The following is a 21,469-nucleotide window of genomic DNA, read 5'->3' on the forward strand; positions in this document are numbered from 1 at the left end:
GTGTGTGTGTGTGTGTGTGTGTGTGTGTGTGTGTGTGTGTGTGTGTGTGTGTGTGTGTGTGTGTGTGTGTGTGTGTGTGTGTGTGTGTGTGTGTGTGTGTGTGTGTGTGTGTGTGTGTGTGTGTGTGTGTGTGTGTGTGTGTCGAGAGCCTATTCAGGGAGAATTGCCAGGGGTGTGTCTGAGAGCACAGGCCGGTCAGTGAAAGCAGACACGGTATGGACACAGAGAAGAGAGACAGTAGCAGGTGGCAGTGGACACAACAGTGGTGGCAGCTCAGATTGACATTATTTAAAGTTCAAGGCCAACCCCAACCTCTACTCCAACAGCCCGGCACTATGAGAGATAATGGTTTTAACCACTGTAAATGTTTAATGTAAAGGTTGTATGGCACAGATTACTATATTTAAAATAGGTCATACCTATTCCTTCCTAGCACTCATACAATTTTGGGGTTGGATCTTGTCTTAAACTGGTTGAGCGCCTAATCTATTGCTCTCCAAACTTTATTTCATGTATGGAAATACTAAACACAATTACGCACTGAGATAAAGGCATTCCATTAAAATAATCATGGCTGAGGTGGTCACCGGTGTTAGCAGTTGATGTTAATCTTTAATAACACAGACCGCAAAGCAAATCAGGGTGAGGAAAATAGGTTTATTCGAAGAGGACAAATCATATGGGGAAGTAACGTAAACTAACTCACTTTTGTACATCGTGCTGGTCCGTACAATTGACCTTAGTTTAGCGCCCAAAAAACGTAATACTTTCAGATCAACACCATTGTAAAGCACAATTTCTCCCCTTTCCAACAAAATCAATGACGAGACCTTCATGATGGCCATTTTTGCATGATTCAAGAAGGCAATGAGCTCCATCGGGTCTTTTTAAAAATGGCGGGTGGGGAAGCGAAACCTATTACGTGAAAGTGAGAAGGAGAGATGTTGTGTGAGGAAACTGCTTTTTTTCACTCGATCTGTCCAACTTATTACATTTACATTTATCACCTTATCGCCTCTAAAATGTAAATAAAACACTAAAGAGTTTGTGTAATGTGTCATTACATACCTATTTGAAGGTTTGTGTCGAATGTGAATAGGGTTTTAGGGCGGTGCTAAAGTGATCTTCAGAAGTGAACAGTGGCTTTTGAGAGTCATGATAGCTTGCAGCAAAAAATGACTAGGTATCCCCCCTTACTCTGTCCCTGTCCCTTTCTTGTTTTTAAACAGTGAGAGAAGTGCTACACCTGGTGGAGAGAGGCTGTAAGACAGAATTAGTTGCTTTATGCGTGCTGTACGTTACGCCATGGCACGTCACGATGTAACGTACAGCGTCGGAGGGGTCCGTTTTTTCAACTTTTCTCCAATACTATAGAGCCATTACCATGTCAATCAACGCAATAATAGAAACATAGTTCACACCCCAGATTTTGATGTCAATACAGTCGCTACAGTCCCATTAGTTGTCTTTGTAGCCTCGTTTAAATGTCGCGGTTGCGTACATTTGTACGGAATGGGGTTAGCTTACGTTAGATGGTCATTCTCCCCTGTCCTCAGTGATGCTCTCCCAGTGATTCTCTCCTGTGATTATCTCCCCAGAACAAAGGAACAGGATCTAGTTTTATAACCCAGCCCTAGCCTGTGGTTGACCAATTAGAAGTCCTTGTAGTACAGATGGGCAAATGGCCAAATAACAAGTATCCTATTTCAGGCTCACTGTATAGACAAATTCCTCCCAAGTAAAAACCTATCTAGTAAACTTCACATAGGGTGATGTGTCGACGCAGAAAGAGGCATCTTTGCAATTGCACTGTTCGACACCCCCATATGGATGTGGTATAATTGATGGATTTTAAATTAACCTCAAGTATTGGGAGCAGCATAGTCTCTCTTGTCTCTAGCACTGCTTTTAAATTGATAGTTAAGCTATTTTACATTTTTAGATACAGTGCATTCAGAAAGTATTAATACCCCTTGACTTATTCCACATTTTGTTTTGTTACAGTTTGAATTCAAAATGTATTAAATTGTTGTTTTTTTCTCACCCATCTACGCACAATACCCCATAATGACAAAGTGAAAACATGTTTTAAATTCTTTTGCTAATTTATTGAAATGTAAATACAAAATATCTAATTTGCATAATTATTCACAACCCTGGGTCTTTCAGGTATCTTAGACCTTTGCACACCTGGATTGTACAATATTCGCCCATTATTCTTTTCAAAATTCTTTAAACTCTGTCAAATTGGTTGTTGATCATTGCTAGACAACCATTTTCAAGTCTTGCCATAGATTTTCCAGCAGATTTAAGTCAAAACTGTAATTCGGCCACTCAGGTCCATAAATAATTGGACAGTGACCAAGTTATTATGATTTTAGCTGTCTACCACAGCATATTGGAGTTGAAATTAAATTATGAATATGAGCTGAAAGTGCAGACTTTCAGCTTTAATTTGAGGGTATTTACATCCAAATCTGGTGAACGGTGTAGGAATTACAGCACTTTTTAAATGTGGTCCCCCCCCTTTTTAAAGGTCCAAAAGTAATTGGACAATTGGCTGCTCAGCTGTTCCGTGGCCAGGTGTGTGTTATTCCCTCATTAGTTCATTTACAAGTAAGCAGATAAAAGGTGTAGAGATGATTTCAAGTTTGGCATTTGCCTTTGGAATCTGTTGCCGTTAACCCTCAATTTGAAGTCCAAAGAACTGTCACTGCCAGTAATGCAAGCCATCATTAGGCTGAATAATCTAAACAAACCCATCAGAGAGATAGCAAAAACATTAGGTGTGGCTAAATCAACTATTTGGTACATTCTTAAAAAGAAAGAACGCACTGGTGAGCTCAGGAACACCAAAAGTCCCGGAAGACCACAGAAAAACAACTGTGGTGGATGACAGAATAATTATTTCTCTGGTGAAGAAAAAAACCCATCACAACAGTTGGCCAGATCAAGAACACCCTCCAGGAGGTAGGCGTATTTGTGTTTAAGGCAACAATCAAGAGAAGACTTCACCAGAGTAAATACAGAGGGTTTACCACAAAAACCAATGGTTTTACCACAACCATTGGTAAGCCTCAAAAAGAGGAAGACCAGATCAGAGTTTGCCAAAAAACATCTAAAAAAGCCTGTACAGTTGTCAGGATTCACCTAGCGGTCATGATTTGGGGCTGTACAGATGTTTGATGTATTAGAATAATTGATTCTGCTTATGTTATATTAATAGAAGGGGAGGGGTTATAAGACCCCTCCCTCCTTACATTTATAGGGTACTAGACTACAGATTAACAATATATATATATTCATTGTAGAGGTTTAGTATTCCACAATTGTTTTTTAGTTCTCTCTCTTTCTTATAAAAAGGCCCCTCTTATAATGTGTGACTGAGACAGAACTCTACAGCGGAGTGTGGGAGATAAGAGAGTATAGCTATGGATGCAGTGTTTTGGTCTCAGGAGTAAAAAGGTAATGACGTAGTCAGTGTCATCACTAAGGCGGGACTTCGGTTTAATAAAACAACTTGAGACCTTTTGTTTGATGCAGAACTTACTCGGAAACATGCGTGCTATGTTCCTGATTGTCAACTTCTGTCTGCAATTGCATTAATTAAGGGTTTTGAATGATTTAATTAAATATATTGTCATAATGCTAATTTCACCAATGAGCCAATGATGATACGAAATAAACGAACCCTAACACAGATCTGGAACAACATCCTATGGACAGATGAGGCAGCAGGTAGCTTAGTGGTTAGAGCGTTGGGCCAGTAACTGAAAGGTTGCTACATCGAATCCCTGAGCTGACAAGGTAAAAATCTGTCGTTCTGCCCCTGAACAAGGCAGTTAACCCACTGTTCCTAGGCCATAGTAAATAAGAATTTGTTCTTAACTGACTTGGTTAAATTTAAACATTTTTTATTGGATTTGCTCCAAACATAGCACTTGGTATTTGGGACAAAATAGGAAGGAAGGAAGGACGCCTGTATCTTTGTAGTAACTGGGTATATTGATACACCATCCAAAGTGTAATTAATAACTTCACCATGCTCAAAAGGATATTCAAATCAAATTGTATTTGTCACATGCGCTGAATACAGCAGGTGTAGACCTTACCGTGAAATGCTTACTTGCAAGCCCTTAACCAACAATGCAGTTCAAGAAATAGAGTTAAGAAAATGTTTACTAAATAAACTAAAGTAAAACATTTTATAAAAAGTAGCACAATAAAATAACAATATTGAGGCTATATACAGGGGGTACTGGTACCGAGTCAATGTGCGGGAGTACAGATTAGTCGAGGTAATGTGTACATGTAGGTAGGGATAAAGGTAATCAAATGCATAGATAATAAATAGCGAGTAGTAGCGGGGGGTCAATGTAAATTTTCTGGGTGGCCATTTGATTAATTGTTCAGCAGTCTTATGGCTTGGGGGTAGAAGCTGTTAATTAAGGAGCCTTTTGGACTTGGTACTCCGGTACTGCTTGCCGTGCGGTAGCGGAGAGAACAGTCTATGACTTGGGTGACTGGAGTCTTTGACAATTTGTTGGGCCTTCCTCTGACACCGCCTAGGATATAGGTCCTGGATGGCAGGAAGCTTGACCCCAGTGATGTACTGGGTCGTACGCACTACCCTCTGTTGCGCCTTACAGTCGGATGCTGAGCATTTGACATACCAGGTGGTGATGCAACTGCTCAGGATGCTCTCGATGATGCAACTGTAGAATTTTTTGAAGATCTGGGGACCCATGCCAAATCTTTTCAGTCTCCTGAGGGGGAAAAGGTCTTGTCGTGCCCTCTTCATGACTGTCTTGGTGTGTTTGGACCATAATAGTTTGTTGGTGATGTGGACACCAAGGAACAGTCTCAACGTCAACAGTGAAGAGGTGACTCCGGGGTGCTGGCATTCTAGGCATAGTTGCAAAGAAAAAGCCATATCTCAGACTGGCCAATAAAAAGAAAAAATTAAGATGGGCAATAGAACACAGACACTGGACAAAGGAACTCTGCCTAGAAGGCCAGCATCCCGGAGTCGCCTCTTCACTGTTGACATTGAGACTGGTGTTTTGCAGGTACTATTTAATGAAGCTGCCAGTTGAGGACTTGTGAGGCGTCTGTTTCTCAAACTAGACACTAATGTACTTATCCTCTACCTCACTTGTGCACCGGGGCCTCCCACTCCTCTTTCTTTTCTGGTTAGAGCCAGTTTGAGCTGTTCTGTGAAGGGAGTAGTACACAGCGTTGTACCAGATCTTCAGTTTCTTGTCAATTTCTCGCATGGAATAGCCTTCATTTCTCAGAACAAGAATAGACTGCCGAGTTTCAGAAGAAAGGACTTTATTTCTGGCCATTTTAAGCCTGTAATCGAACCCACAAATGCTGATGCTCCAGATACTCAACTAGTCTAAAGAAGGCCAATTTTATTGCTTCTTTAATTAGAAAAACAGTTTTCAACTGTGCTAACATAATTGCAAAAGGGTTTTCTAATGAACAATTAGCCTTTTAAAATGATTAACTTGGATTAGCTAATACAACTTGCCATTGGAACACAGGAGTGATGGTTGCTGTTAATGGGCCTCTGTACGCCTATGTAGATATTCCATAAAAAATCTGCTGTTTCCAGCTACAATAGTCATTTACAACATTAACAATGTCTACACTGTATTTATGATCAATTTTATGTTATTTTAATGGACCAAAAAATTAGATTTTCTTTCAAAAACAAGGACATTTCTAAGTGACCCCAAACTTTTGAGCGGTAGTGTATATATTTTTTTCCCAGCCGTCTACCAATAAGTGCCCTTTGCGAGGCATTGAAAAACCTCCCTGGTCTTTGTGGTTGAATACTGTCCGAGAGATTGTATTGGTTTATACAAAACATTTTCTATATATTTTCTAGCAAGGGGTTTAGATATAGTACCGGTCAGTTCTGCCTCCTATGAAATATGCGGGACCATTCTTACCCTTTCCCCTGTTTCCTAGTTCTTCCTGACAGTCTCACTTACTAAGATTTCCTCTCCAAAGGTCTTGTTGGTGGGAGTGTGACTGCACATTACATTTTGAGCTACTGGCTGACCACTGGTTATTTCTTCTCTCAGTGGGCACGTTTTTACCTCTGATTTTCAGGGCTCACTATCCTCTCTCCCAGTATCATTAAGTTCTCTGGTGGTATGGCCTTGGAAACATTTCTACATGAACTGTCTACTCACAGTGTATGAGAAGTCATATTAGATATTTGAAATGTATATAAAAATGCCATATGATCTTGCCATAATGACCAATTTCTTTGTGTTTTGGTAATGTATTTGGTTAATACTTTAGTTTAATTGTCACTTTTATTTATCCAGTTTCTCATTGAAATAAAATCTATTTGCAAGAAACCTAGCTATTGAACATGATCGGAGGGGTCAAGTAGTTTTAATTAGTGTGGACTGTGTGTAAGGAAGAGTTAGTGTAAACTCATGCCATGCTCTTCCAATAAGGGCAAGTTCATGGCTAAGGGCCAACCAACCAGTTAAATTAGGGAGAGGAGCAAAGCGTTGGGGGGGTCGATGTGGGATCTATGACATCATAGAACCTCATCTGCATGCTCATCTTTATTTACCGGATTTAACCAAATCCATCTCTGAATGAACTACTGCCCAACAAAAGTTGAATAGTACTCTCTCTCTTTCTCTCACTGACTCTCACTCACTCACACACATACAAAAGCTGTGCAGTAGACATACAGTGTTCACAGTTAATATACATATGTTATGTTTTTACCTAACTACCAGCACATACTTTGCGGCTGTCACAAATCAAGATACCGTCACCTTTTGTCAATCATGTGTTAAAGGTAGAGTCAGCGATATGACGTAGATGCAGAAAGTTAACAGCATAGTGGATCAATTTCCGTATCAACTAAGAGCGCTGAAGCGCGAGGATCAACTTCTCCCCTGTTTTGGTGCCCTGGCTCATCTTAATATCTGCAGTGCTGCTCGTGGCAACATAATTTCGCTGAGTCTGCCTTTAAAGGGGCAATCAGCAGTTGCTATATCCATTTTTGGACACCTTGACTATTTCCACATTTTGTTAAGTTACAGCCTTATTCTAAAATGTATTTAAAAAAAATTCTAAATCCTCATCAATCTACACATAATACTCCAAAAAGACAAAGGAAATATATATATAATATTTACATAAGTATTCAGACCCTTTCGTCAGTACTTTGTTAAAGCACCTTTGGCAGCGATTACAGCCTTGAGACTTCTTGGGTATGAAGCTACAAGCTTGGGACACCTGTATTTTGGGAGTTTCTCCCATTCTTCTCTGTCTTAGGAAGACATTATACAGGTACCCTTCACAGAAATTGTTATCACCCTTTCTCACCAGGCTTTCCTGCGGAGGCTAGAGTCAGTGAGGCCCACCCGGAGAATGAAGAGGGCAGACTACCAGTGCCAGGCCGGATACCTGGGCATCGCCACCGCGCTCTCTGCCATAGACAGATTGCCCTCCAATATGGAACGGACCTCCAGCAGAACGTCACCAGGTAACCTCTCTGAAGAACTGATGCTCAATAGCTCTCAACAGCCCTAAGACCATACTTATTTCTGTCATTCCTTAAGAGAGACTGAATTAGCATCTTTTAAAGGATCACTTTACTCAAAACATCTTTTGGTATTTTTTCCATTAGTCCACTTTTAATCATCTTTTTTTAGCATATAATGTTTGAGATTGTAGGCACTGAGCACTTCCACTGTAGCCAGGACAAACTTACTTCCGAGTGTAAAAAAAAACATTTTACATGTCCAAATTCATAATCAATATGCTAAAATAAGTTGTGATATTTTGAAGACCAAAACATAAAAATGACTCCCTACTGTATACACACACACGTGTCACACTTGTGTTCAGATTACTTGTATTTTGGTGAATTAGTAACTACACATACATAGGGCTGTGGCCATCACAAAATTTCATCAGCCGATGACTGTCAAGCAAATAACTGCCAGTCTCACAGTAATTGGCCATTAATTAACATAAACACATTTAGCATCTTCTGGTTTCTGCATCTTCTGGCTTGCAAGCCACTGATGCAGACCTTTGGAACATCTACATTTTAAAAAAGTCTAATAAATCCATGTAGTATAGCCTAAACCTTCAAAATAAATCCATTATTTATTTTAGACAGGTCTAAAGAAACATGATAGGGAGAAAATGTAGTTAGTTTCAGAAGAACAGAATAGCGTACTGTGAGTTGTCCTTATGTTAGTGTCACGGGTGTCAGTGGGAATGGATGATCAAAACGCAGACGGGATATGAATGCTCATCTTTATATTTAATTAGAATAAAGTGAACACAGAAAACAAAGAACGACAGGTGACAGTTTCACAGGCTATACAGAATCTAGCAGTGTAAAATACAACAACCCACAACAACCCACAAATCCCCAGGTGAAAACAAGCATCTAATATATGACTCCCAATCAGGAACAACGATGTACAGCTGTTCCTGATCGGGAGCCACACAGAAATAGACAGACTAGAAAACCATAGAAAACCAACACTAGAACAATAACTCAAACCCCAGACGACATAAACCAAACACCCCTTAAATAACACACACAACCCAAACCATATGAAACAAATACCCCTCTGCCATGTCCTGACCAAATATAATACAATTACTCCCTCTGCTGGTCAGGACGTGACAGTACCCCCCCCCCCCCCCCCCCCCCCCCCTAAAGGTGCAGACCCCGGATGCACCTCAAAAGAAAACACACAAATAAAAAATCCCCCTAAACTAAAGGGAGGGAAGGGAGGGTGGCTGCACCTGTGCAACACCCCCCCCCCCCCCCCCCCAACCCACCTATACTGGAGGTGGCTCTGGTTCTGGCCTACTATCCTCCAGACTATAGACAGAGTCTCTTAGCTCCGGGCCGTAGGCAGACTCACTCAGTTCCGGGTCGTAAGCAGACTCATTCGGTTCCAAGCTGTAGACAGACTCACACAGTTCAGTTAATTTCACCCTCATTCTGTTCCGGATCGCAGGCAGACTCACCCGGTTCCGGACAGTGGGCCGTCTCACCTGGTTCCGGACACTCTGGACGAGGCACTGTTGCCGGACACTCTGGACGAGGCACTGTTGCCGGACACTCTGGACGAGGCACTGTTGCCGGACACTCTGGACGAGGCACTGTTGCCGGAATCTCGGGCCTGGTCTGACGCACTGGAAGCCTGATGCGTGGGGCTGGTAGTGGAGGTACCAGCCTGGGGACATGCACCTCAGGGCTAATGCGGGGAGCAGGAACCGGCCAAGTTGGAGTGGGCCAATGCACTGGAAGCCTGATGTGTGGTGCTGGTACTGGAAGTGCCAGTTTGGGGACACGCACCTCCGGGCTAGTGCGGGTAGCGGGAACAGGCTGAGTTGGACTGGGCTGACTCACTGGAAGCTTGATGCGTGGTGCTGGTACTGGACATGTCAGCCTGGAGACACGCACCTCAGGGCTAATGCGGGGAGCGGGAAACACTGGACCGTAGAGGCGCACTGGCGGTCTCAAGCGCAGGACTGGCATCACCCCTACTGGCTGGATGCCCACTTTCCCCTGGCACATGCGGGGCGCTGGTACTGCGCATACCAGCCTGAAAATACCCGGCCTCATCACAGCACCCATCACCCCAAAGCACGGGACCTGTCCAGTCAATGGTTGTTTGGAAAAAACACGGGGATTTGGCTTGGGACTTAATCCTCGCCCAGCCAACCTACCCGTGTGCCCCCCCCCCCCCAAAAAAAAAAATCTTGGGGTTGCCTCTCCGGCTTCCTCGCCAGCCGTGTTCCCCAGTAGCGATTCCGGTCCTCCCCAGACTTCCTCCATAGGCCCTCTCCGGCCAGAATCTCCTCCCAAGTCCATGACTCACAATATTCCACCTGTTGTCGCTCCTTCCTCCGCTGCTTGGTCCATGTTTGGTAGGTTGTTCTGTCACGGGTGTCAGTGGGAATGGATGACCAAAACACAGACGGGATATGAATGCTCATCTTTATATTTAATTAGAATAAAGTGAACACAGAAAACGAAGAACGACAGGTGACAGTTTCACAGGATCTCCAGACTCTAGCAGTGTAAACTACAACAACCCACAAATCCCCAGGTGAAAACAAGCATCTAATATATGACTCCCTATCAGGAACAACGATGTACAGCTGTTCCTGATCGGGAGCCACACAAACCACACAGAAATAGACAGACTAGAAAACCATAGAAAACCAACACTAGAACAATAACTCAAACCCCAGACTACTTAAACCAAACACCCCTTAAATAACACACACAACCCGAACCATATGAAACAAATACCCCTCTGCCACGTCCTGACCAAATATAATACAATTACTCCCTCTGCTGGTCAGGATGTGACAGTTAGGTACTGAACTGGCTATCCCATATGGCTGTGGGCTACACTAGTTCATTTAGCAGATGAGATTTTCTTAGAATTCCATGGCATTATTTTATAGTATGAAGAATACAATTGAAAAAAATAGAAAGGATATTTTCTCCAAACAATTTGAGGGAGTGAGCACATTTTGTTCTGTGGTGAGCGGTTAACAAAGAAACAGGTACTCCTATATGCTTAATTTAGAGTTATTAATGTAAATTTAGTTATATGTTTTGATTTTTAATGCATTCTAAGGCTGCATGATGTGACTCTAATGATGTTTTGAAAAAAGTTGCATGAAAGGCATGACCTCTGCTTAATTTTTTTGTGCAGGCTTCATCAGTCTCTCTCTCATTCACAATTTGACAAGCACTTGATAATGCCTCAAATTTCCCAGTGGCATCCCCTTTGTGTGGCTGTAATGCCCCCAAAACAAATCCATGCCATTTGCGGCCAGTGGCCGTTATAATTACTTCTCCCTGCATGATGCTTGCTTCGAAGCACCTCTCACTCACATGGCTCTCCGTCACGTGATCAGGGCTTTCTTACAGACTACAAGTGAAAACGGACACATCAGGGACGCAAATGCGCGCTTCCTTATCCAATTCCGAGGCGCATATTGAAGATATTGGAAGAACTGTCCACATTTACTTTTTGCCAGCCAACAAGATGAGTAGGCTTAACGAACAGCAAAAGCACTAGCCTATATCAATCTACTATCCCCAATAGTACAAAAGTTGACCTATTCTGTGTGAGATATAAATATTCCAAACATAGTCTGGGACTGTTGTGGAATGTGATAGATTCCAAATTAATACAACCACTAGTATCTCAAAAACTGTTTTACGCAATGATGCAACTGATCAGAACATTTAGCTTAAAATGTTGATAAGCTATTAGGCTATTTCTTCACATTATAAGAGCAGGAATGAGCACATGGCACTAGGCTATAAGCTCGAATGTTCCATTAGCGGGAAAACACCATTATCAAAAGTGACCGCAAATGCAATTATGCATGTACTGCTTTTATTATAAAGGTGCATTTTTATGGAGTAAATTATCTTCCCCAAACTTCAAACTCACATGCTGCGTATGTATGCCAGTTAGGCTCTACACCTGTTGTGAAGCAGATTATTGTGCATACATTTTAAAATGTTATTTGGCCACTTTAGTTGTGATACAAAACGTATCAAAACATATAGCCTATGGGCTAGGCTACATGAGGTTTGCGATTATGATTTGAAAAAGTGGCAAAAAAAAGTAATGCATTGTTTCTTTCTGGGCATCATTCACAAGTGATAGGCTAATATTGTCACCCAACAGACAGATTTAATCTTGTCTTTGCATATACTAAATACTATTTTGTTTTGATATAGAATGAAGCATTAATCATGCACTTATCTCAAAACAGGGGCAGGAGAAAAAAGTACATAATCTATGCACTTAAATAGCGAATGGATGGACGCTTTTCCTGTGGTTCATTTTCATGCCAGCCAGGTAGACTATACTCCTGTTGTAAAGAGAAGCAATGTGCTTAATATTAGGAAAGTTGAGAAATAAATATAGTAGTCTATAGAAAGCTGATGGGATCCTCCTCTTTTAATAGATGCCATCACTGTTTTCTCACGCAATTGCATAGCCTATAGAAATGTTGTGCAACATGAGATCATGGGCTCTCATGAAGTGTTTGATTCGATTTTCGATCACATTTCCATTGATGTCAGCGTAATTAGAGGGACAATGGAGTGCTGAGTACCAGGCAATTAGCAAGTTTGGTAGGCTACTTAAGACCATCAGCAGCATCAGGGCTTGTAGAAGCCTAATTACCATAACTAAACGTTCACGTTCACGCGGTCACCTTTATGACTGGTGACCGCTGGTGTGGCGGTAATACGGTCACCGTAACAGCCCTACGCACGCGTCAACATTTACCAAGCAGTCACTCCAGACTGAACTTGATTAGCTTGTTCTACTGTAATCAATAGTGCGTCAATATTGCATGGAAATCAATGGAACTGGGACAATTTGCTGTGAACAGAGAGGCTTTTATAAAGAGAGCACCTGATTTTCCCTTGCCATATGAGTTTGAATTTCACAACTTTCACAAGTCCTACGGTACCAAACCAAAGATATGAATCTGTTTAAAGCAATCGATTTAGTGTCTTGATCTGGATGACTATATAGTTTTATATTATTGCACATTGTAATATAGTTTAATATGGCAAAATTATTCAACATGCCAACTTTGGATGATAGTATACACTGAGTATACAAAACAGAACACCTGCTCTTTCCATGACAGACTGACCATGTGAATCCAGGTGAAAGCTATGATCCCTTATTTTGGGCTCCCAAGTGGCGCTGCATCTCATATGCAAGAGGCGTCACTACAGTCCCTGGTTCAAAACCAGGCTGTATCACATCCGGCCGTGATTGGGAGTCCTATAGGGTGGCGCACAATTGGCCCAGCATCGTCCAGGTTTGGCCGTCATTGTAAATAAGAATTTGTTCTTAACTGACTTGCCTAGTTAAATAAAGGTAACTTTTTTGTCACTTGTAAAAGTCCACTTCAATCAGTGTAAATGAAGGGGAAGAGACAGGTTAAAGAATTACTTTTAAGCCTTGAGTCAATTGAGACATGGATTGTGTATGTGTGCCATTCAGAGGGTGAATGGGCAAGACAATAGATTTAAGTGCCTTTGAACAGGGTATGGTAGTAGGTGCCAGGTGCACCGGTTTGTGTAAAACCCAGCAGTGTTGCAGTTCTTTTCATGCTCAACAGTTTCCCGTGTGTATCAATGGTCCACCACCCAAAGGACATCCAGCCAACTTGACACAACTGAAGGTAGTATTGGCGTCAACATGGTGCAGCATCCCTGTGGGACGCTTTTGACTCCTTGTAGAGTCCATGCCCTGACGAATTGAGGCTGTTCTGAGGGCAAAAGGGGGGGGGGGTGCAAGTCAATATATTAGTAAGGTGTTCCTAATGTTTGGTGTACTCTGTGTGTGTTTCCCACTCACAAACTATTGCAACAATGACATGTATTTATTGCTCATTTAAATATTTTGAGAGTAAAAAAATGCTCTCAAACAGATTGGAGCCGTGTCGGTAGCTGCCTGAATTTTCAGAATCACGCATCATCATCACTGTTTTTGCTCAGTACTGAAAGTGGCTGCTGATATGCCCAATTTTTTTATGAACAAATATTAAAATATAGTTTTTGAGTGATCTGTCCGTGTTTAAAGTGCACAAAATTATAACAATTACTCACAGCTGTTTTTGTTCGTTCTTTCCCCCATGGATTATATTTAGCTCACAAATGTCAAATGTCATGTACTGTAGAACTCAAATGTACATGGCCCATATCTTTTTACATTGAGGGAGTTCAATTTGGGAGAAGGTAGTACATCATATGTGTAGTATAATAATACTAGTATGTAATTAATGTATTAGTGATAGTATGTAAATTAGTAGTAGTATTGACCCCTGTTGTCTTGTTGTTTCTTCAGGAAAGATCCCCAGGCCTGGCAGTACCAACCACCACCACAGTGCCAGGGCATCATCTGCCATCGCTATCACCGCCACACCCCTACCCAGGCATGCCAGTGCGGCAGCGTCCCGGGCAACCTGGTCCTAGGAGCTATGCTCAGGGAGGAGCACCATTCCCCAACTCCCCCAGCCCTTCCAAGACCTTACCAATAAGGCAATACTTGCCCCTAAACACTGATCCAAGGTCAGTTTGACATTCTTCCCCCCAGATGGTTAAGTTGAGTTTGTTAGTAGTGTCACACAATGAAGGATCTGTGTCAGAGAGGTGCGAAGCCGGAAGGTGGTCACACTCTGTCGAAACTAAATCTCCATTGTGCTCTGATCATGCACTTGTCCAGTGATTCTGTTTTAGCACACAATACTCATAAATAAAGGGATCTGACACTGATTGGCTGTTTCCCAGATTTAGACTAAGCCTAGAAGAACTTTCAATTTCAATTTTTTTCCTTGGAGAATACTTTTTAGTCCAGGAGTAGGTTTAATTTGGGTCCGGGAAACCAGTCCTATATGATGTAACAATGATATTGTGTTGCCGTTCTCATAAAACTGTGTCACTATTACTTCCCAGGACCAGCTCTAGCTGCTATAAAGTATTGTGAACTGTACTTCTGTTGTAATGGATGATATAGCCTGGCTATATCTTGTCACAACAGAACTGATTGGCTCAAACGTATTAAGAAGGAAAGAAATTCCACAAATTAACTTTTAACAAGGCACATTCTATGTTTTGGTTACTACATGATTCCATATGTGTTATTTCTTAGTTTTGATTTCTTCACTATTATTCTACAATGTAGAAAATTGTAAAAATAAAGAAAAACCCTTGAATGAGTAGGTGTTCTTAAACGTTTGACCGGTAGCGAATATGGTTCAGGTATAATAAAAAACATATATAATTTGGTCAGTTTAGCAGGTGGTGCCTATCAATATGCTTAGTGAATAGAGTAAGTACTAAGTATGCCATGCTGTATTTGCACTCTTGTGAAATTTGTTAGAGTGGAACTTTTCATCAATTTTTCTCTCATTGTTGTGTTACATTATGATGAATAATGAGAGAGAGAGATATTTGTGTTCTAGTAAAGCTTTTTAAGAATATCATGGGAGAATTAGTCATATATATTTTTTTATTGTGATCCTGTGCAAATTTCTTGACGTTTTCCAATAAAGCTGCTTGTTGCCGCACCACTCATTTCTGTCCGTGGTCAAAGGAGCTCAAACAATGTCCACAGGACTTTCCCACTTGTGGCCGCTGTCTTTTGTAGGCCAGTTAGCTGCATGCCACCCATATGGCAACAAAGACTGCCAATGCAGACACACTTAGTGGATAGCAAATCTGGCATGTTGTGGATACAGTGGGGGAAAAAAAGTATTTAGTCAGCCACCAATTGTGCAAATTCTCCCACTTAAAAAGATGAGAGAGGCCTGTAATTTTCATCATAGGTACACGTCAGCTATGACAGACAAAATGAGAAGAAAAAAAATCCAGAAAATCACATTTTAGGATTTTTTATGAATTTATTTGCAAATTATGGTGGAAAATAAGTATTTGGTCACCTACAAACAAGCAAGATTTCTGGCTCTCACAGACCTGTAACTTCTTCTTTAAGAGGCTCCTCTGTCCTCCACTCGTTACCTGTATTAATGGTACCTGTTTGAACTTGTTATCAGTATAAAAGACACCTGTCCACAACCTCAAACAGTCACATTCCAAACTCCACTATGGCCAAGACCAAAGAGCTGTCAAAGGACACCAGAAACAAAATTGTAGACCTGCACCAGGCTGGGAAGACTGAATCTGCAATAGGTAAGCAGCTTGGTTTGAAGAAATCAACTGTGGGAGCAATTATTAGGAAATGGAAGTCATACAAGACCACTGATAATCTCCCTCGATCTGGGGCTCCACGCAAGATCTCACCCCGTGGGGTCAAAATTATCACAAGAACGGTGAGCAAAAATCCCAGAACCACACGGGGGGACCTAGTGAATGACCTGCAGAGAGCTGGGACCAAAGCAACAAAGCCTACCATCAGTAATACACTACGCCGCCAGGGACTCAAATCCTGCAGTGCCAGACGTGTCCCCCTGCTTAAGCCAGTACATGTCCAGGCCCGTCTGAAGTTTGCTAGAGAGCATTTGGATGATCCAGAAGAGGATTGGGAGAATGTCATATGGTCAGATGAAACCAAAATAGAACTTTTTGGTAAAAACTCAACTCGTCGTGTTTGGAGGACAAAGAATGCTGAGTTGCATCCAAAGAACACCATACCTACTGTGAAACATGGGGGTGGAAACATCATGCTTTGTGGCTTTTTTTCTGCAAAGGGACCAGGACGACTGATCCGTGTAAAGGAAAGAATGAATGGGGCCATGTATCGTGAGATTTTGAGTGAAAACCTCCTTCCATCAGCAAGGGCATTGAAGATGAAACATGGCTGGGTCTTTCAGCATGACAATGATCCCAAACACACCGCCCGGGCAACAAAGGAGTGGCTTCGTAAGAAGCATTTCAAGGTCCTGGAGTGGCCTAGCCAGTCTCCAGATATCAACCCCATAGAAAATCTTTGGAGGGAGTTGAAAGTCAGTGTTGCCCAGCGACAGCCCCAAAACATCACTGCTCTAGAGGAGATCTGCATGGCGGAATGGGCCAAAATACCAGCAACAGTGTGTGAAAACCTTGTGAAGACTTACAGAAAACGTTTGACTTGTGTCATTGCCAACAAAGGGTATATAACAAAGTATTGAGATAGACTTTTGTTATTGACCAAATACTTATTTTCCACCATAATTTGCTAATAAATTCATAAAAAATCCTACAATGTGATTTTCTGGATTTTTTTTCTAATTTTGTCTGTCATCGTTGAAGTGTACCTATGATGAAAATTTACAGGCCTCTCTCATCTTTTTAAGTGGGAGAACTTGCACAATTGGTGGCTGACTAAATACTTTTTCCCCCACTGTATCAATAATTATCCCCCACAATGACATAATGTCACACACGCACACACACAATGGCTACAACAGTGGCAAGGTATATAGGCCAGTGATTGGCTGTGTTATGGTCAGAAAACCAACAAGTGAGTGACATGCTAGCTGCCAGGGATGACTGGCCCAGCACATCTTGGCCATGTTCTGTTATAATCTCTACCCGGCACAGCCAGAAAGAGGACTGGCCACCCCTCATAGCCTGGTTCCTCTCTAGGTTTCTTCCTAGGTTCTGGCCTTTCTAGGGAGATTTTCCTAGCCACTGTGCTTCTACACCTGCATTGCTTGCTGTTTGGGGTTTTAGGCTGGGGTTCTGTACTGCACTTTGTGACATCAGCCGATGTAAGAAGTGCTTTATAAATAGATTTGATTGATATAAGTCATCAAAAGAGAAAAGAACAAGGAAAATACTTAATCTGTAGTTGTAATTAATTAGTACTATAAGCTTACTCAAATAAATTGGTTTATGATGGTTAGCACATGAAAAGTAATACATATGTATCTTTTTTTGTCTTTTTTATGTCACCCCTTCACCCAGCATTTATAGTAATGTGTATGTATAGCCTAGTAAAACCTGATGTTTGAGAAAATGAGTAATATTGGATTTGTATTGCATCTGTTACATACATAACAACAGACTATGAAGCATGGCAGCTAATGAGACACTGGGCTATATGATTCCCATCTAGGTTGGCTCCCAATAGAAGGATCTCTATAGCAGCCCAAGAAAATGGGATGGATGATATTTCTAACCCTATAATAGCCCAAGTCAGAGCCTGGAACTAGTAAACCTTACCTAAATGTTTCAACTTATTGTTATGTTATACTGTATGTTATATATTGTATACATTACAATATTTCAATAAAACAAATATGAATGACAAAGGAATGCACCAAAGCAGAGGGCTTAGTAGGTATTTTTCATCTTTATTCTTAAAATAATAATATTGTGGGACACATGAGATATGACAACACAGGAACATAGTCCTTGGTAGACAGCAGCTGCTGTGAAGAGTAGATTCCTTTTGCTTACTATGAGAGAAAGAACTGAGAAGAGTGGTTGCAATCTGTTTGCAGTAGGCATGTAATTCAAATGAAAAATCCCTTTTCTGGACCAGTTTGACAGTCAACCAGTAGGCCTGGATGTGTGTTTTTTTTGTACATCTTGGGTAAGATATATACAAGTTTCAGAGTCGGTGCGTTGCTCACTTGACCAAATACACTGGCGAGAAGGATAACTAGCAACCAACTCCTGGGCTGGCTCAATAGAATACACATCTACCCCGATAATTCACCTAAGCTGTTATCATTATATGATACAATTAAGACATGTGGTGAAGGGTTTCCTTAGGGAGTTGTGAATGCTTATGTGTACTTCTTGATCTCGTCGTAGAGCACCAAGACGAAGGCACCGCCCATGCCTCGGATCACGTTGGACCAGGCCCCCTTGAAGAAGGCTTTGCCTCCCTCGTTCTTGGCGATCTTCTTCCAGCAGTCGATTGTGCCAGTGTACATGATGTCCGCTATTGAATTGGACACATTGATCATTAAAATGCAATAAAATAAAATGCAATATATAGGCAACTCAATGACAATTGCCAAGCGTAATGTGCGCGTGCATAAAACCAATGGAATATTTCCATGGATCAGTTACAGTAGACCATTCATTGATATGAATCAACGAGTAGGACCTACAACTGGCTCACCTGATTTGCGTCCTGACTGCATCATCATACGACGTCTGACGGTGTCAAAGGGGTATGAAATAATACCGGCGGCTGCGGTGACACTCTGGGCAATCATCCAGCTGACGAAGATGTGTGTGTTCTTGGGGTCGGGCAGCATACCTAGAAGATGACGTAGAGCAACATAATTGGGATTCTGCGCCTATTTCATTGCAAAATACACCACTTTTAACAACGTCCCAATTGCAAACAGCTACTTAGATTTATGATTTGACTTTAGCTCATGCTCCTCACCCTTGGCTGTGTCGTAGACTCCGAAGTAAGCAGCTCTGTAGATGATGATGCCCTGGACAGACACGTTGAATCCCTGGTACAGGCCCTTGATACCGTCGGCTTTGTAGATTTTGCTGAGACAGCTGCCAAGACCGCTGAACTCTCTCTCGGCTCCGCTTTTTCCGATGTCGGCCGCAAGCCTGGTTCTGGCGAAGTCAAGTGGGTAAACGAAGCAAAGAGAGGTGGCACCGGCCGCGCCACCAGATGCCAGGTTACCGGCGAACCAACGCCAGAACTGTGTCTTCTGGTCCACTCCTCCAAGGAAGATCTTCTTGTACTTGTCCTTGAAAGCAAAGTTGAGGGCTTGGGTGGGGAAGTAGCGGATCACATTGGCCAGGTTGCCTCTCCAGAAGGAGATAAAGCCTTGCTCTTTGGGAATCCTCCTGACGCAGTCCATGATCCCTTTGTACTGCATTTCCTTGGTGATTTGTTGGCTGGCATGTTGGACCTGGAAAGCAGAACAACAGAAGCCAAATAATTGATGAATTTATCCTCATTTCAGTAAGCATAAAAAAACATGTCAATCGGATTTTCTCATTGTGCTTTAGGCCTACTTTGTATTTAGCAACTGAAATGTATCTTACAACAAGAGCCAAACAATATTGAGTTTGTTGTTGGGACAAATTCCTAATTCACTTTAATTCAATAACAAACACGGGTTTGTACGAATGCATGTATGCAATTTCTGTTATAATCAGCTATTCTCAGCGCTGTTGTACACTGGCCATTGCTTCATGTCACTTGAGCACAGTCTGTGCGTATTGGGTTGCATGCGTCTGGATAAATTTAACTGTAGCCTAGGCCTAAACCAAATATCGCTGCTCTTATATCCAAACGATTATCGATATTTTGGCGTAATGAATTATAATCCTATTAATCGAAACATAACATTACGTGTACTTGAAATCAACACAAAAAATATAAAGAACGCATCAAATAAATTAACTTTTTGTTATTCAAAATAGTACTTTTTCTTTAATGACCTGAAATTCATATGATTCGGTTTCATATGATTCGGTGAACGAAAGGCCAACTCCTGAGTCCTATCGAATCCAATTAGAAAGCTCTATAGCACCTTGGACAGCTACAAGTCACGTGCGTAAGAAACGTCTCCAAAGCGCTTTTCGCATGTCTGTCTGCAGTTATTCCATTTGCGAAATGTATCTAATTTTATTACAATCTTACTCTAAAAGTGTGACTTCTGCGCACTCAATGGATAACCAATAATATTGTAACTTTATGACTGAGACTGAAAAACAATTATTCTCACTTAGCCTTACCTGGAGCAACAACTTTACTCTCTCAATTGGAGCAACAGCTGTCTTGGAGATGGCAGCAGCAATGCCACCGGCCAAAAAGTCCTTAATGAAGCTAACCACCGCGTCCGACATGTTTTCAAGTTCCTCCTCGTGGAGTAGAGGTCAGACCCTAAATGTTCCAGACAGTCCTCTCCAAGACACCCTCAAAGAAACCCAACGCCCCTACAAGTGGAGGAAGCGCCCCCATCCCGCCTAATATATCTGGGCTATATATCGCGAGAATTTGGGGATGATGGATATGCAGACGGTCGAACAGATTGGCGAGGCTAAATAAATATCCTAGGTTAAGGTTCAAATCTTAAGATTTGAACCTTAACCTAACCTTGGTGGCTTTTAAAGGGCAAATTCAAGTCATTTTCCAATGACACAGTGGTGTTAGACAATATTTATTATTCTTCTAATTAATAACACCACAATATCGCAGCTATTTATCATTATTAATGTAGGCTACTATTTATTCTTTAGGCCAAAGTTTTATCGCAGTTTAGGGTGGGAACCATGATACAATGTGAAATGAACGCATGGGTAGGCTATGTTTTTAAAATGTAATTTTAAGCTTAGCTTTTTGATGTATCTTCATAATTCAAAATAGGTCTTATTGTTCTGATGAATGTGATAGGCCTCGCAATTAGGCCAGCAAAATTCACACGTTAACAGCGAGGGCGAGAGGGTGACATTGTTGCTGGTATGCGCATGCGACTTTGAAGACTTTGGCTTAGCTTGCCAACTTTTTAACAATGTGATGTTATTAATGATGTGGTGAGGATTTGCTTCATAGCTTGACCTGTAGCATATGATGCGTTTGAAGAGCCGGAAGCGCGCGCGTCTCCATGTTATGTGCTAATTAAGGCCTTTGTAATTATCATTCATTGTCAATGAAATTGTATTTTTAATATCTTCAGGCCTGTTCATCCTAAGAAGTTAGGCTATTTAGGACAAGCTTTCACCCCGGTAACGAAAGTATTCCTCCGTGTTGTATGTATTAGGCCAATACCTTCAGAAAAATATGTTCGGTTCATGATTTTGACAATTTCTAACCTGGTGTTCCAGCTTTGAAAACAGACTCCTATTCCTGCATTTCTCACATACAGGAAAACATGTTTGATCGTTGTTTGGACACTGCAAGAGATAATATTGTCTCTTGTAGAACATTATGTAGCTTGTGACTTAACCGACACAATAGTAACC

At 41.6% G+C, this 21,469-nt stretch overlaps 1 protein-coding gene across 1 annotated transcript; it reads right to left on the reverse strand.

Annotated features, from left to right (window-relative positions):
* Window positions 1–17,851: 17,851 nt before the first annotated feature.
* LOC100194655 (solute carrier family 25-2) lies at window positions 17,852–20,439 on the reverse strand. The gene is given in 4 exon segments (NM_001139739.1): window positions 17,852–18,467; window positions 18,651–18,791; window positions 18,924–19,410; window positions 20,243–20,439. Coding segments are annotated over 4 exon segments (897 nt in total). The 5' UTR covers window positions 20,354–20,439; the 3' UTR covers window positions 17,852–18,309.
* Between the last annotated feature and the right edge of the window lie 1,030 nt (window positions 20,440–21,469).

Source organism: Salmo salar, chromosome 08 (assembly GCF_965601325.2).
Source record: "Salmo salar chromosome 08, fSalSal1, whole genome shotgun sequence".
Lineage (NCBI taxonomy): Eukaryota > Metazoa > Chordata > Actinopteri > Salmoniformes > Salmonidae > Salmo > Salmo salar.